General features: G+C 49.7%; 1 protein-coding gene across 2 annotated transcripts in view; it reads left to right on the forward strand.

The window, feature by feature from the left end:
* The window catches only part of ETS1 (ETS proto-oncogene 1, transcription factor), a 48,681-nt gene that overhangs the window by 24,756 nt on the left and 7,359 nt on the right, over positions 1 to 16,566 (forward strand). For both annotated transcript variants that reach the window (XM_075520967.1, XM_075520968.1), the window contains exons 3-6: positions 35 to 235; positions 3,637 to 3,714; positions 4,647 to 4,895; positions 8,380 to 8,640. In XM_075520967.1, coding sequence (XP_075377082.1) covers positions 35 to 235; positions 3,637 to 3,714; positions 4,647 to 4,895; positions 8,380 to 8,640 — 789 coding nt within the window. The remainder of the gene's footprint in view (positions 1 to 34; positions 236 to 3,636; positions 3,715 to 4,646; positions 4,896 to 8,379; positions 8,641 to 16,566) is intronic.

The raw sequence follows: 16,566 nt of genomic DNA on the forward strand, positions 1-16,566 counted from the left end.
ATTAATGGATGTCTTCTACACCCCCTTGGTGCAGATCCCCAGCAGTGGACGGAGACGCACGTGCGGGACTGGGTGATGTGGGCGGTGAACGAGTTTAGCCTGAAGGGAGTGGATTTCCAGAAGTTTTGCATGAACGGAGCTGCCCTCTGCGCCCTAGGCAAGGAGTGCTTCCTCGAGCTAGCGCCTGACTTTGTGGGAGATATCCTTTGGGAACATCTGGAGATCTTGCAGAAAGGTGAGTCCTGGAGTATACAGGGTGAATGGCTCACGCCGTCCTGGCTAGCCTGATTTTCAGCCTTTCCAAAGATATTGGCTCGCAGTCTGGCTGTGCAATGAGGTGTTCACCTTAGGCTTTAATCCCAATAATAGCAGCTTTCAAAGCCCAACTTTCCAGTCGGATTTCAAATGGGCATCCCAGCTGGTAGTGGGCAATGCAAATCCTGGCACTGCTTGAAAGAGGAAGGGTGTTTGCGCCGGCCGCTTGGCAGGAATCCACAGCGGGCAGGGACACTCTGCTTGCCTGGAAACGACGGTGGGATTTTCCAAAGCATTATTCCTCAGCTTGTTCAGCCTCTGTTGTGAATTTTACTACTTCCTCCGGTGGAACTGGGTACAACAATACCACCAAAATCCCACCCTAATTTCCCAATTGCGAATGGAAGCTGCTTTGCTTTGTTTCACGTCCCAAAAGGTGTAATGGCGTTTTGTTAAAAGTGGCTGGTCCCCCACAGGAGAAGCCATCTCTGCCAGTCTCCGCATGACAGCATTTAAGGGCATTAATTTTCATTGACTGGGGACACCCACATTGATTTTGGGTGTTGATTTTCATAGTGTCTGGGTGCCCAAGCGACATTTAACCTGGCATGGTTTCTAAAGAGCGGGTGCAGAGCTTAACACCTTTGACTGAGCCACAAGCAGAAGCAGCAGCAAATCTGGGCTCTGTCTCTAGCTTGTTTTTGTGCAGAGCTATTTGCTTTCCTGGAATATCCCTTGCGCTCTCATACCAACCCTGCGTGCTTGTCAGTGGGCCTGTACTGGTGGCAGGAACGGGAGGGAGAGCAAAGTTATGCCTTCCAGGAAACCATTGACAAATGGATGTTAATTGCTGATTACTAATTTTACTGCTACCTGTGGTTTGCAAAAGGTAAACACAGCTCTTCCCAGGGTCTGCGTATGACAGGCTGTTTTTCTGCTCTTTGACTCTGTTCTTCTCGTTTTGCATAATTTTTATTGAGTGCTTATATCAACAGCAAGCAGTTTAACCAAACAAAGCAAAACATTGTGGCCAGTCCAATTTTTCCTTGCTATAAGCTACCACTTGTAATGCAGCTCTGCCTTCCCGCAACCCTTCTTCATTTGTTTGGGCTGTAACTGGAGAGGGGTGCGATGTGCTGCAGGTACTGACTGAGGCATCGGAGCTGGGTTTGCAGCTCCTTCCTGCAGATTCCCCAAGGTATGGAGATGAACTTGGTGCTGTAGTTTCACAGTAAAGTAGGGGTCGTGTTTCCTTATAGCATTGACACATGAGGGTGTTCAGATGCTGCAATGATGAGGATGCAAAAGGTCTGAGATAGAGAGGAGCTTTTACAAAGAAACTGGAAATCTTTCTTCCTGTTGCAGCTTTTCTTCCAAAAGGATGAAAAAGAATAAAACTGAATTTGTCTCAACCCTGCTGGCATAGCCCTGGGAACCAAGAAATCTCCATTCCGTGTTCAGTTTTACTGGTGACTTTGTCACTTCTTGCATCAGCTATCTGAGCCTTAGCTTCTATGGTGGCTTCTTAACACATTTCCCAGAAGGGCAATATCTGTGAAGTATTTGGAGAGTAACTAAGAAGAACTTCCAAGAAATAACCAGCCTCACCCCAAGGACTAATTTCTGTTCCCTATTAAGTCATGGAACTCGTCTTACTGGTAGTACCTCTCCAAACCCCTGACAAGATCTGGGTTCTGTTGTGCTGGTGCTGTGCAAACATAACGTGCAAAATTGTCCCTGCCACATCTCTCCCCAGGCAAGAGGAGATGGTTGTCTCCACTTTGCAGCTGGGGATGTGAAGCGTGAAAACATCAACGTTTTCCCGAGGCTCACCCATGGAGCCAGGGTCCAACTTGCCAGTCCCTGTCTCTTCCATCTTCCCCAGCCACCCACCATCATCGCTTGGGGGTGTTGATGCTGGGAGTGGTGGTTAACCCCAAAATGTTTGGCTTTACCTGTAGCGGTGCGACCGCCAGCATCAGGTCACGCTGGGACAGGCTGTGACCTTGCTGTCCCTTCAGCTAACATGCCTCCCTTGTGAGTGCTTTCTGAGAGTGACTCATGTACCACAGGCTGCTCGGGGTTTAAAAACGGCAGCAGATGGGCGACTTTTCCCTGCATGGATTTGGGTATTTTCAGGCATATTTTTCCAAATTTCTTCCTAAAATAGCCTCTTCAGTTACCAGCAGTCAGCAGTGCCCTCCACTTGACTGTAAGCATAGCTGAAGGTTGCTCTCTTTCTCTGTGGTCACCCACCCTGCCCCTTGGCAGACACCACGGGGAGAGGAAAAGAGCGTTTCTCATTAGGTCTCTCTGTTTGCACAAAACCTCCTTTTGTTAGAGAATATTTTCCACCCTGCAATCCCCAGGAGAGAGGGCCAAAATTAGGCTCCTTGCAAGCAAACGTGCGTTATCTTCGGTTCGCTTCTCTTCAGCCTCAGCAGAAATAAACATAACCCGGAGTTGCCTGTGTGTTTTTTATTTTGGTTACCCTCTGCAAAGAAAATAAAATCTCCCATGCCGGTATCTCTGCCCACATGCTGTGCTGGAATGAGTAAGGTGTTAATGGAAAAACTGGTCAGGGTAGGAGCAATGTGGCTTTTACATGGGAAAGCAAATTCAGCGCCAAGCCCAGGAGTACCAAAGCGCTCGGAAAAAGCAATGGAAAGCAGAGAATCTATGCTTTGATGTAAGACGTGCTCTTTCTCAGTGAATTATGCCTATAGAAAGGCTAAAATTTTGCGTGCTGCCCATATATACACCATGGAGTCTGTATCGGGAGCTGGGTGATGGACGTTGCGACAAAGCTTTTCTGAGCATGGGATCCTCTGCCTGCATCAGGTGTAAGGGAAAAGGTGCCGCCTAGGCTGGGAATTAACATTAATTTGGGGTTGTAGGAGCTGGTTTTGGTATGCATTACCCACTCACTTGCACGCACCAACTGCGGGTCTAAAAATAGGGGCTTTTTCAGGAAAACAGCTGTCCCTGCTTGTATGGTGGGGTTTTTTCACGAACTCATACATGTAAGCATGATAAGCAATCCTCAAGAGAATGAAAGATAACAAAAATTAAGACAAGCAAGGAAATTATGCAATTAGTATTTCAGAACTACCTGGAGCTTCTGATTGAGAAAGTTGTTGCTCTTCTGTTTTGTTTAAATTTGGGCATGCCTGCAGCAAGAATTCCCAAAGGAACCCAAGTGCATCAGGCACTTCTTTCGGTGGGATTTCAGCTCCTAACTCATTTTTGTTCCTTTGAATGTTCCAGTTTAACCCGGAAAGGAGCATTTTAGGAAGTTCAGACCTCTCTGTATTGCAGCAAGTCTTGCAAAGCATGATATGCCTATGGACACGTGACATTTCCTTCCTTTTCTCTTTGCAGAAGAGGTAAAACCATACCCAGCAAATGGAGTGAATACAACATATCCAGAATCCCGCTATACTTCAGACTACTTAATTAGTAAGTCTTAATTATCAGTATCATTCTGGTGCTTCCAGGCATGGAAGTGCCACCTATTAGAGGTTTGTCTGCATCACATGAGGACGGCACCATGCAGTTGTTGCTCTGTCATGGCGGAGCATGCAAAGTGTGTAATTTTGTCTTTCCTAGTGTTTTGGGTTTATTTAGAAGCCATCTTTATTTTTTGGGGACTGCCTTGAGATGCCATAATCTGAATTTGCAAGCACTATTTGTTTGAAGCTGTAGCTCAGGAGACCTGAAAAGCGACCTCAACACCCCAGAACATTAGGAATTTAAAAAAATGTATTAAAAAAGGGGGGGCGTGGGGGAAGAAGGCTTAATTCTGAATTACTAAGTAGGAGCCTAGCAAGGAAAGAGATGAGTCATCAATCTAGACTCCTGCACTTCCCATTGCCATTGGTTTGGAGGTGTTCTTTGAGGGCATTTGAAATCTGTGATGTATTTCATGAACTGGCAAAAAAACCCAACTCACCTGGATTAGGATTCCAGGCTCTGGCCAGTGAGGAGAGGTGACCGTGGAAGTGACTCACCTATTACAATCATCAATGAAACTTCTTTGCCCTATATCTCCTTTGCTAAGACTATGCTCTTCATGATTTTCCGGCTTTTTCCCACTAGCAGCTTGCTTGAGAGGAGTTTGGTGTAATGCACATTGATGCTGGTTGCGGATGTCTTACTTTTTTAAATTGGTGCAATTAAAAGACACAATCTCTCTGTAGCTTTTAGAAACTTTACTCAAAATTAGTGGCCAATTGTTCCAGGAATTTTATATCCAAGGACAGTCTCCTCTTGCACTGCAGACCTCAAATCTCACTGTGCTGTGGGAGACTGGAGGGGGAGTGAGCAACGCTCTGGTTTCTTTGAGCTGCTTGTATTTGAGTTGCTTTCTGACACTCCTGTTCTGCCGGCAGGTTATGGCATCGAGCATGCACAGTGCGTGCCTCCCTCTGAGTTCTCTGAGCCCAGCTTCATCACAGAGTCCTACCAGACCCTCCATCCCATCAGCTCGGAAGAGCTCCTGTCCCTCAAGTACGAGAGCGATTATCCCTCGGTCATCCTGCGTGATCCAGTCCAGACGGACTCCCTGCAGACAGACTACTTCACGATCAAGCAAGAAGTAGTAACGCCAGATAACATGTGCATGGGACGTGCCAGTCGAGGTAAAGTTGGGCATCTCCCAGGGTTTGCTTGGGTTCTTGCCACCTCTACTTATATCAACATAAGCGCTGCCTTCCCCTCTGTAGGAGATGTACTTTGGGGGGGCCAAGGCCATCAGGGCACCGTGCAATGCCAGTTACAAAGCCATGCATTTTATGAGGTTGAACTCACAGATGGATTCCTTGATGGCTTTGAGCCCTGCCTGCCTTTCTGTCTGGGGAAAACATGAAGAAGGTCTTTCTCTTCTCTACTCTGCTGCCTGTTTTTACAACATCTGCAAAAACGTAGCATTTCTGGCTCTGTACTTTGATGTCAAACTTGAGTGAAGTTGAAATAGGCTTTAAGGTTACTAGGGAGGTCAGACTGCTGTGTGGTTGTATAAATCTCATTTTCCTAGGAGACCAGGCAAAACCTCACAAATCCTTCACAAGTTCTCATCAGGAATTGCTGTCCAAGGCTCTGAAGGGTTTTAGACTTGTTTTTCCAAGGTCTTTATCCATTATCTCCATTGATTTTGATGGCTGTTTGCTTGAACCAATAATCTGTTCTGATGAACCCAAGCCCTGTGCTTTGTTAGGAGATGCAGACGTCCTGGGTTGAGTCAGCGACAGGGCTGAAGGACCCCCTGAATCCTTGTGCTACAACCCTACATCTCCAAAGGGTTATAGGTACATGATTCCTGTTTGAGATGATGGGATTTAAACACCTAAACACTTTTGAGGATCTGAGCCCAAATGCCTTTTCAATTAATGTTATTAAATTCTGAACACATGGGGCCCAGATGCCCAACTACTTTGTAATTACATCGCTTCATACAAGGCTGAGGATCTGGCTCACAGTATATATTCAAAGCAAAAAGTTTAATCCATAGAGCTCAAAGTCACTTACAAAGGGGTATCGTTATCTCCTGATTCCAGGTAGGGAATCTGAGGCATGGGGAAGAGATCTGACCTGGCTGCGATCGCGCCCTGAATAGAATCCAGGTGTCTCCATGCCTAAAATTCATTATAGTAACGTGTTGCTGTGAGCCAGGTTTGATGTTGAACATTTAAACCCATTCATCCAGCTACGAGAGCTGAAGATACGCTGGCTCCCTGTGAAAGCTGGAGCCGCTTTGCAGGTCTGCATTGCATACGCATTGCTCAGTGAAGCTCATTTTAAGTTTCTCATTCTTTTTCCAAGCTAGGAGAGCTAATGACAGGAAAGTTATTATTTGTATTATTACCTCTGCTTCTGCTGCTGGCTGAGTGTTAATATGTGAGAGGTGACTTGGACGATATGGTGAGCCAAAAGGGCAGCAGTGTTACAATTTTAGGTAAACTCCTCTTTCTGGGGTTGTTTTTCTGGCTATCTTTCATCAGTGTCTTTCCCTTTTCTTGACCTTTTCTTTAACATAGGTGATTTCATAATAATTCTCATTGAAATGCAATGATTCAGGCATGCTTTTGCAATTGTACCTTGAGCCTGTTCTCACTGGCAAGCCTAAAAAGGCTTCAGGGGAGGGAAGAAAGAGCCCTTAAACTCAGCATTGGGGATGAAGGGCCCCGGGTGTTAGCAAACACTTCAACATACTGATTGCAATTGAAGAAATGCAACAGGCTACGGCCGTGCTTACACTAACGCTACATTTCAGCCATGTAGAAGGGCCTTTGGGTGGATTAATCCTCCCGAAGTGGTATAAAGAAGCCTTAATATAAAGCAGAGTCCAGGTTATTTATCTTTATGTATGTCTTTACCTTCCGCTGTATTAAAAGGTTAGTCTGTTGCAAAGTCAAGCGGTTCAGCGGTGGGAAATTCAGGATGAAGGTTTTCCAGACAGTCACCTTTTGTCTTTCTTTGTGTGGGCTTTAAGAGTTAATTTTGTGGTCCCATGGGAGTTGTTTCACTCTGCCTTATCAGTGAGGACGTCTGGTTGGAAAGTGTAGCTGCCAAACTCTTAACAAGTTTCTCCTGAGTAGGTGCAAGGCATGATTTTTCCAAAGGCTCACATTTAGGTCAAATTTAGGTGAATTCTCAATGAAATGACCCAAGTCATGTCTCCGACACTGCAGCTGTTCATCTGGCAGATTTTTAATTCCTTTTCTAAACGAGCTTGTGCTGCAGGACTTCTCAGGGAAGTGGTTATGCCGATTAATGAACATGCACAAAGCGGTGTTAATTTTCCCCTTGCAGGATTCAGGAAGTGATTGAAGTGTATTCTGTGAAATTCTCAAAAAAACTAAAAGAAAAAAATAAAATGAGTTTGAAGCATGGCTATTACCAGCAGAATCAAGCCAATGGATCCAAACTTCAAATGATTTTGGGCCAGCAATTGGGGCAGAGCCCACGGTAGTTGAGTCTTTTCGCAACAAGTGCTCTTCAAACTACAACGCAACAAATATTTGGGGGAGCGTGCCAGCGTCCTTCCACGTTCCTGTTCCCCTGTGATTTACTATCTGGGCCCAAGCTGTGGGTAGCTCTGCCAATGGAAATTTCTCCAGGAGTTCTTGCACAATCCTAGCAGCTGTTTTTAGCCCAGTTTGGGAAATTAGTGAACTTGAATGATCCTGTTACGCTCTTAGTTTGTCAGTAAAGATGTTGAGCAATCGGCAGCGTACAGGAGATCAGAGACAGCAATTTCAGTTTGTTCTTTGGATCCTTTTTTAGCTCTCTGTTTTAAGTACAGAGGGTATACTTATGCTGTCTCTAGTGGGTGTAAAGCAGCATAGCATTACTGAGGATCCGGCCTCTCATGTTCTGGTCTTTACTAAAAATACCCTAGAGAGTAGCCTTGATACAACCCAGCTGTGCTCACCTTACCAGAACTGGAAAAATAGCTGTTTGAGCTCTCAGCCTTTTGCTCTCCTCCTCCATCAAACCTGCTGCTGTTTGGGGATTTGGGGGTGGAAGCTGGTTGTAACATATGGCAATAAAAGGCTGCTGTATAGTTTTGCAGGAAACATCAGAAGTAAAGAAGCTGGGTGTCCAGTGCCCTTGAATATGCCTGAGCAGCGTTTATATAGGGCTGGCAGATATAATATGGGACTTATTGGAGACCCATATCTTTCAGCAGCAAGAACAAGAGGTCCTGAGTGTCCATGTTTAGGCACCTGAACTGAGCCTTGACTGTCTGTCTAAAGTGGATTATTTCTCTGCCATTGCCTTTTTGAAAGAGAGGACAATTTGCAGTTAGCCCCAGGCATCAGTCTTGGGTAGAGAGTCAGGACTTTGGGTTTTTCCCCTGACTCTCTCTGCCTTTGCTCTACTGCCTGAACATCTCCGGGGCTCAGATAGCCCTGCTCTGAATTACAAATACAACAAAAGTATCCCAGTTTCAGGCCGTACTTTTAAGTTTGTTTGGAGATGAGGCGTAGTGGGACAGCATCATTTGCCTGGTTGCCTTCTGCCTGCGCAGTGGGCAGGAGAAGCATCCTTCTCCTGGCCATGGCAAGCTAGAGCATCCCCGTGCTGGCCAGTCACATCTCACGTGCCCTTCTTTCTCACCAGGTAAACTGGGTGGCCAGGACTCCTTCGAGAGCATAGAGAGCTACGACAGCTGTGACCGGCTGACGCAGTCCTGGAGCAGCCAGTCCTCCTTCCAGAGCCTGCAGCGCGTCCCCTCCTACGACAGCTTTGACTCGGAGGACTACCCCGCCGCCCTGCCCAACCACAAGCCCAAGGGCACCTTCAAGGACTATGTTCGAGATCGGGCCGATATGAACAAGGACAAGCCTGTCATTCCTGCTGCTGCCCTTGCTGGCTACACAGGTAGGGTCACGCTCCTCAGGAAACCACCTCTCTGCTGAGCATCTTGGGTAGGGCCTCTCCATCGGTGGAGGGCAGAGCCTCCAGGGTCTCTGGGTTGCCCAGTGTCTGCATCGCTGGCTCAGTGGTCTGTGAGTGAGGGGTTTTGGGGTGCCCCTGGGGTGAGCCACATGCATGCGGGCACACCTGAGAGCACGCAGCCCCGAAGAGGCTGCGTGTCCTTCAAGCACGGGCACTCCAAACAGCATGGAGGGTGTAGGACCTGGCTGAGTGCGGGGCATTTGATGCCTTGTGTTTTCATTTACGCCTGGATGCCTCCTGCTTGGGTCTGGTAGGAACTGGTGTCTGCTTTGTATTGCTGAAAACATAAGGTAGTAGAGAGCCCTCGTTTCCCCCTCCAACACTTATGCAACGTGCTGGCCACTTGCTTGTGGTTTCCCACCTCGGGCAGGGGCGGCTGCACTTCTGGCATTGCTGTGCGTGATGTGAAATGATCTTCTCCCCTTTTGGCGTGGAGAAAGCGCTTGGTTTTGCTCTTTACCTTGGTGTGAGGCAGGGATGGGATGGTGCCAAAGCAGACCCAAACATTTTCCATTCCCTGCACTAGGAGAGATGAGAAGGTGATAGGCCATGGAAACTCTGGCTTTTTATATGACAGCCCTCCAGCAATCTGGCATCTTCATGGAGAGAAACCTGGTGGGATGGGGCTTCCAGCTAAAATCGAGATAATCCTTTCCAGTCCTTCTGTGCCATGTCTTTTCCCTGTACTATAAGTAAAATTCGCAGGATAGCCTCCTGCCAGTTCCCCTTTCTCTCGTACATACTGATCTCTCCTGCCCCAGCTGGTAGCAGCTGTGGCCCGGAGGAGCCAAGCGGTGGAAATAGTTTGTGCAGATAAAGATCATCAAAAGGTTCAGAGCAGATCCTGAGGTGCGACTGTCCCTGAAATCTCCTCCCACGCTCAGCTCATCTTAGGGCTGATATCTAGTTTTTTGTAAGGGGGGGAGAGATGCAGAGGGGAGGAGAGGTGGAGAGATAATTTTAGGAGCTATGTGTAAAAAAGGAAGTGGTTTGTTGCTATAGCTTTAGTTAGAAAGAAAGCTCAGCCCTGCCTGCTGAATGAGCCTGTTTTGACCAAGTCTATGCAAAATAAAAGTGTGCTCTGCTATTCCTGAATGGTTTTTGGCTGGGGGATGTGGTGAGGAGGGGCCATGCACCAGGGCACCATCCTCCACCGTGCCATGGAAGTTGATGTTCCTAAGAAAAGAGACCACTGAGCACAACTTGCAATTTTTATTCCTATTTTCTCCTGATAACGCCTTTCACTATGGCCTGTGGAAGTGCTTTGGGTACCTGGTGCCTGGGCAGGTGGAGCGTTGGTTGCATTTTAACGGCTGGGAAACCGAGGCACGGAGACACTGACAAAACTAGGAGCTTTATATTCCAAGCTGGATGTTTCCCTCCATGTTTGCTGTAGCTCATGGAAAAGAGCCACCCCCATAGAGAAGCAGCATTCCCAGCTCCCTCTGTGAGCAAGGAGCCGAAGTCAGCGGCTGGACCCTGTGTTTTGCCAAGGAGTATTAGCACCCCAAAGAGTGTCCTTGGATTCGTGCCTCCAGGAAGGGGAGAATTCAGTTAATGCAATGCCAGAGCACACTTCTAAACGCTTTGCGCTGCATAACATTTTCCCTTGCCTCATTTGAAACCCCGTTTTGAGCCGGGAAGTTAATCCCTTGGCCCAGGCATTTCGGTGTGATCAATAAGTGGGAGCGCCTGATTTTTTTTTTGCCTTGCTTCACTTGAGAAACTTTAAACGGGGAGAGGAAAATCAGAGGTTTCCAGAATCAGCAGTCACTTGGAAATCCTTGGGCTGGAGCACTGCTTGCTTGCTCTGAAGGCTGCTAAGCAATAATTCAGTCCTCAAACCACCACAGCCTGCACTTACCATTGGGAACGATCTTTGGACAGATGATCTTTGCAGGCATGTGACTCCAGACATGTCCTCTGTCCTTTTTTAAAGCCTACTGACCTGTCAGCACCTTACGTTTTCTGTGCAAAGGGAGCCCAGCATGGTGCAAAGCGAAGCCAGGTTGCTGTGAAAGCAGGTCACAGAGAGAGCAAGTGAGAACACGTTGCATTACAAGCTGTAGGAGAACTGGGCACTCTCAAGACTGTTTTGTATTAGTGTATTTCTGCAAAAGAAAAAAAAAAAAATTCCAGGCTGGCCACTGAGAAGTGCTGTCCTCTTTCTTGGGCCAGCTGAGCAAGGAGTGTGGGCACTGTCAGGCAGAACTCCTAGGTCCTTCTTTTTTTGCTTTGCTTTACATTACTTTTACTTCACTTCGGGGAGGAAGTGCTGTCTAGCAGCTAGAGCAGAGGAACTTAAAGTCTGGGCTCTGTTTGCAGCTCTGGTGAGGAGGTGGAGCCTCCAAAGGAGCAGAGCAGGGGATTACCAGCCCAGGGTCCCAAAGTGGCCGGGACCCCTGCTTTCCCTCTCTCACTCGGATGATGCCTCGAGCACGTGTCCAACACCAGTCACCAGCCAGTGGAGCACCCAACAGACACGCCATGGTGTGCACCTTTTAGGGCTGGAAGGGTGAAGCCCGGGCGATCACATCCTTCATCTCCAGGGCTCTCTGGGTTGACTTCAAGAACTTGACAATATTGTTCAGGTTTGTTACCAAGGGCCTGTTTTGCTGGTGGCCCAGGGAGGTGGCACAGTGCTTTATCGCAGCCGCGGCGGATCTCTGATGGTATCTGCCCTAGGAGGCGCATGCTTTGGTGAGAAGGTGCATTTTGGCGGAAGCTCCATTTGCGTTTGATGTGTTCTTCACCCAGCTCGCAAGCAGCTTTTCAAAGCTACGTTATCTGCCCCCACATCTTGACCTAATTTAACAAGTTGCCATGGTTGCTCAGATAGAGGTTGATGCAATTTTCTTATCTTTTTTGAAGGAGAAATGTAACTGCTCAGGAGCTGGTGAACTTCAGTTTCCATAGCTGCAGGGAGGGCTGGCTCTGGACACCTCTGGTTTTGGGGCCAGCTCTCTCAAAGCTTGGTCAGCCTGAGTCTTACATTAAGCCAGATTTTTTTTTTTTTTTGACATGACCTACGAAACGGAGACAGAATGCATCTATTAAATTTAGGCAAGCAGAGTGTCAGGATGCATTTTCTCTGCAAGCAGATGTGCTAAACCTCACGTTGGCTTAGCTGAGCTCAGTTTAAGCTGCCTCATTCATGCAGCAGTGCAGTGTTTGGTGTGGGCGAGCGGCTCGTGCTAGGTGCACACTGGCACATGGGCACAGATCCCTCCGTACCTCAGCCCAGCTGGGCTAAATCGAGCTCAGCTCTGCCTCCGTGCCTCCTGCAGCTCTGCCTGTCGCCGTGCCATAGCTGGATCCTGCAAGCTGCTGCCTCTGACGGGTACTATGGCCACTGGCATCGTTCGTGAGACCTGATGCCACGTGGATAAATGCAGATGGTCTGTAGTAGAGAAGTGTGCAGCCCAAGGCGGAGGGCAGGTGGTGTGGGTCTGACCGCCCTGGTCTTTGGCCTTTCTGCCCTAGATTTTTTTTTTTTCCACTACTCTGACCTACTTGTGCTGCTGTCCTCCTGGTGATGCAGGTCCAGTGGAGGTTCAGACCCTCCTTCTGCCCCTGTGGTTGGCGATAGCCACTCAGGGCTGAACTGGTTTTGGCTTTTCTTGAGCGCCCCAAAGCACCTGCGTGGGTTTATAGCCAAGATGTGGTGTTTGTTTGCTTTGTGGCATGTAGGACCTCAGCATCGTCTGTGCAGGCCGGGGCTTTCCATCTCACGGTGTTGTCTGCATTGCCACAACACCAGAGCTGTGATGTGCCGAGCTGCTGCTCCACATAGCTGAACAGACAGAGCAGAGCGATTCCTCTCGTGTTTGAGAGGCGAAAGGAGGAAAGAGGGACAAGAAAGGTGAAGTGAGTGCACACTAAACCTTGATCCCTCACCTGCAAGGCTGGTTTTGCATTTGTGATACTGGCCTTTCTTATGGACCTGGTTAGGAAGTCGCTGATGCCTTTATGGACAATCTCAGCACCTAAAGAGTTAATGCCCCCTTCCCAGCTAATATCACACATGACCTGAGTGTCTCTCTTAGCAACAGATTGATGCTATCTTCATTATCATGCTGCCCTTAAAGAAGACAGAAAGTAGTGCAGGGAATAGCCACCTCTGCAGATGCTATCTTGCCTGAGCACCCAGGAGCGCTTCTGTCTACCAAACCGTTTTGCTCGGGCCAGATCCAGCCCTGATCCTCGCTATCAGCATCCGCAGTACCATGTCGGTAGGGCCCAAATTTACCTGCTAAACCTATCTGCCCTGTCCGAATTGTCTGCGGTGCAGGGCCTGAAGCCTTCGACAAGCCTCCGTTTCTGAGTGATGCTTATCTGTGACACAGAAGTGAAAGCATGCAGCTGCTGTTTTGCAAGAAAGTCAAGTCAGTGCCAAAGAAAGTGGGTCTCTTTCAAGAGAGCTTGTGTGCTGCTTCCCCTCTTCTTCTTGTTGCCTGTGCTGCTGGCCTGAGGCTTCCACCAGCGAGCTCCCTGGATGTGCTGTGGTCATTGGCATCTGAAAATCTGCCAGCAGCTGACTTCCAGGCCCCTCTCCCAGCACGGTCTGGTCATCCGGCTGTCCTTGACATCCAGAGTCTGTGCAGTAGCTTTCCTAGAAACATCAGAATCCTTCCTGCCTGCTGGCCTGCACTTCTGGAGAAGTGTGCCTGTATGGACATCTGTAGCCACTTGTATCATGGGTTAGGGGAATTTGGAGATGCAGTCTGCTACCCCAGCAATCAGAAGCAGCACAACAGCACCTCTGGCCCCTATGCGATGCAGGGGATGTTGTTAGCTCGCTCGTTTTGGGTCATACCCTTTACCTGACCTTGCAGGGTGACCAAGCGTGACCAGCCAGTGGCTCCTGCCTGCTTTCTGCCTCCAATGCAGAGCCTGCATGGGCTCTTAGCAGCCCTTTTTGCCTCCGCAAGGTGGGGAGCTCGAGGGTGGGGCTCAGGGCTGGTTCAGTGGCTCCTGCTCCACCTGCCAGACATGTGCAAATGACAGTGAAATCAGCCCCATGCAACGCTGCCCAACCATGACGGCAGCTCAGCTCTCACCAGAGCTGCTGCAGCCGCTGGCAGCGGCTTCTCAGCAGCCTGGAGGTGATGGCAAAGCAGCAACTGTGGCTTAGTCCCTCCTTCGAGCAACGAGCTGGAGCGTTGCATGGCAGCTCTTGGCCTGCAGGACCACCTTCAGGGGAAGATATGAAGCTCACAAAACCCCTTGTGCTTTGCCAGATGCCTTGGGAGTCAGACCAGTCCTCCCATCATGTTCTTCCTCGAAACAGAGGAGGTGCATCAGGAAAGCAGAACTGGTCCAGAGTGGCCTGTCTGGCCACTCTCCTGCCTGTAAGCATGGCCAAAAGCACGTGGCTCCCCAAGGAAGGTGCTTTCTGGGTCCTTCCTCCCTTTCTTCACGCCTGCTCTTTGGAGATGCTTCCATCTGAGCTCCATGGCTGCCCTCCCACCCATGCAAAGCTGGCACTTCACGGTGGCATGACTACCTGTGCCAGTCTGGGCAAGAGCTGGGGAGGAGGTGGTTGGGCTTGGTTTAACAAGGGAGTGAAGGGGACGAGCTTTGCTGTCCCCGACCCCAATGCAGTAGGGGGGGATTGGGGACCTCCAGCGCCACAGTGTCATCGAAGGGGACTCGGGGAGGGTGGGCACGTGAGCAAGGTGAAGTCTGTTTTGGAGACATTGCTATGCCCAATTGTTTTGTTGGGTTGGAACCACAAACCACAGAGCGAAAAGCATAGGTGCGCCGCTTCTTTTTTTTTTTCAGTAGGGTTTTTTTTTCTTCTTTTCTTGTTGTTTGAAAGAAGGAGAACAAAACAGAGGCCGTTGAGATGGGTGGGGGTGAGAAACCGTCTTGAGAGAGAGAGTGGGGATGACTTGTTTCGGGTTGTGCCTTCCTGGGTATGGCATGGATGCCTGTCTGCCCCATCTGGGTGGTACCACCATCACCGCACCAGTGAAAGTGGCTGTCATGCATATTTTGGTTTCAAACCCCTCCAGAACCACTGAGTAGGAAGGTGGTAGGGGACCTCCAGTCCTGACCAAGGAAGGAAGGCACAGGGATGGCATGGCACCAAGCCCTTTGCTCTGGGGACACCCACGGGTGCCATTGGAGGACTGGTGCCGAGGAGGCACTGCTCAGCCAGCGGTTCCCGCTGTAGCAGCCGGCCATCATCCGGCTTAAGAGGCATATTTTCCCCCTGACGCGGGAGAATTCCTGTGGTGTGACACTCCCTGCTGAAGGACCCCGTTCAGTGCCACCGAGGCCAGACAGGGCCCCCATTGTGGCCCTGTCGGGCGGACAAGCCCCTCCGGCGGGAGCTATTCTTAGCAGCCTCTGCGGGTGCCGGAGGTCGCAGCGGGGTGGGAGGACATCCCACCGCCCTCTGAGTCCTCGCCTTGTCTTTTGTGGAGCAGGGGCTGCCCCCGTTCCCCAGCCAGGGCTGGGCTTGCTCTGGGAAGCCCCTGGATGTGTGCAGCAGGACCAGCACCATAAAGGGTGGCTTGTGTCCCTCCACCCTATGCTTGGGGCTGCATCCAAAAAAAAAAAGGCTGCAAGAACACTCCAGTGGTGGTTGTTTTTGGAGATAACCAAGGCAACAGGTCGCGTGGTAGGCTACACCCGCCGAGCTACGCTGGCCTTGGGGCAGTCGGTGTGGCTGTGTGTGTGTGTACCATGAAGTGATCTGGACCAGGCGTGGTGGTGGGGATTTCCAGCCCTGGCTGGGGATGAGTGGAAGGGTTGAAACAGAAGGGATGGAAAATGGGCACTGCTCCCAGGTCCTGCGGGGTGGAGGTTTGGGGTGCGGAGACAAGCCCGGCAGCTTCATGCTTGCCCTGATAGCTTTGGGGACGTGATATCAGCGGGGTGGCATCTCTGCATGAGTCAAGGGTCACCTTAAAATCCTTTCAGGCATTGGGAAAAGTAACTCCCTGCTCCTTGCTGGTCTGCAGAGCAGGCAAAAGGATCTAATTTCTGAAGACAGCCCTCCCAGCACTAATTACAGCTGTACTGGCCCACCAGATGACGCATGGACCTCCAGCACCTCTTCCCTGATCATTTCGCCTTCCTACCTTGCGGTGTCCCCAGAGCTGTTTTCGGGCACGCAGGCTCGGGCATGTGCTGGGGTTTGGTTCCTGCCACCTTGTGCATCACCCGCCTCGCTGACATTTCAGAGTCGTGCCCCAGCGGCAGCGGCACATCTGCAGGGCCTCCGCTGCCTTCCCCTCTGGCAGGGCGTGTGTTTATAGGAGCTGAGACATGCCTGCGAGCCCTGCAGTAAACACATTCTTGACATAATTGCTTGTCCAACACAGAGGAATTTGGGGTTTTACGCGTGTCCCACAGGCAGCTCGGAATAGACCTTGGGAATCCCTGTTCCAAGGATGACACCGCTTCCTTCAAAATCCCAAAATACCCAGCAGAGCGGCACTCGGTGCAGCAGCAGGAGCCCTACCTCGCTTGTTGGAGAGAGGGCGAGAAATTGCTGGGTTTCCCGACATCTCTCCATGCCAGCTGGCAGCCGAGCTGCGAGCACCAAGCATGAACTGCGCCGGCTGCTTGGCTCGGGGTTAGTGACACTTGAACCTTGAAAGGCTCCCGCAGAGACAGGGTGGCCCAGGAGTATTTTGAGGGCAGCTGCTTACCCAAGAACCTGGTGCCTAGGTGATGGGTTTCCATCTGTCTTATTTTGGGGAAGGAATTTAAAAAAAAAAAAATAAAAAATCCTTGTTCTTTGGTTGGTCAGGAGAGAAATCAATGCGAGCTGATGAACCTGGTCTTGATTCAGTCTCGTCTCCTAGGACTGTTTCTCTGTTAACCTGATTTGGG

This window comes from Mycteria americana, chromosome 19, assembly GCF_035582795.1.
Source record: "Mycteria americana isolate JAX WOST 10 ecotype Jacksonville Zoo and Gardens chromosome 19, USCA_MyAme_1.0, whole genome shotgun sequence".
Classification (NCBI taxonomy): Eukaryota; Metazoa; Chordata; class Aves; order Ciconiiformes; family Ciconiidae; genus Mycteria; species Mycteria americana.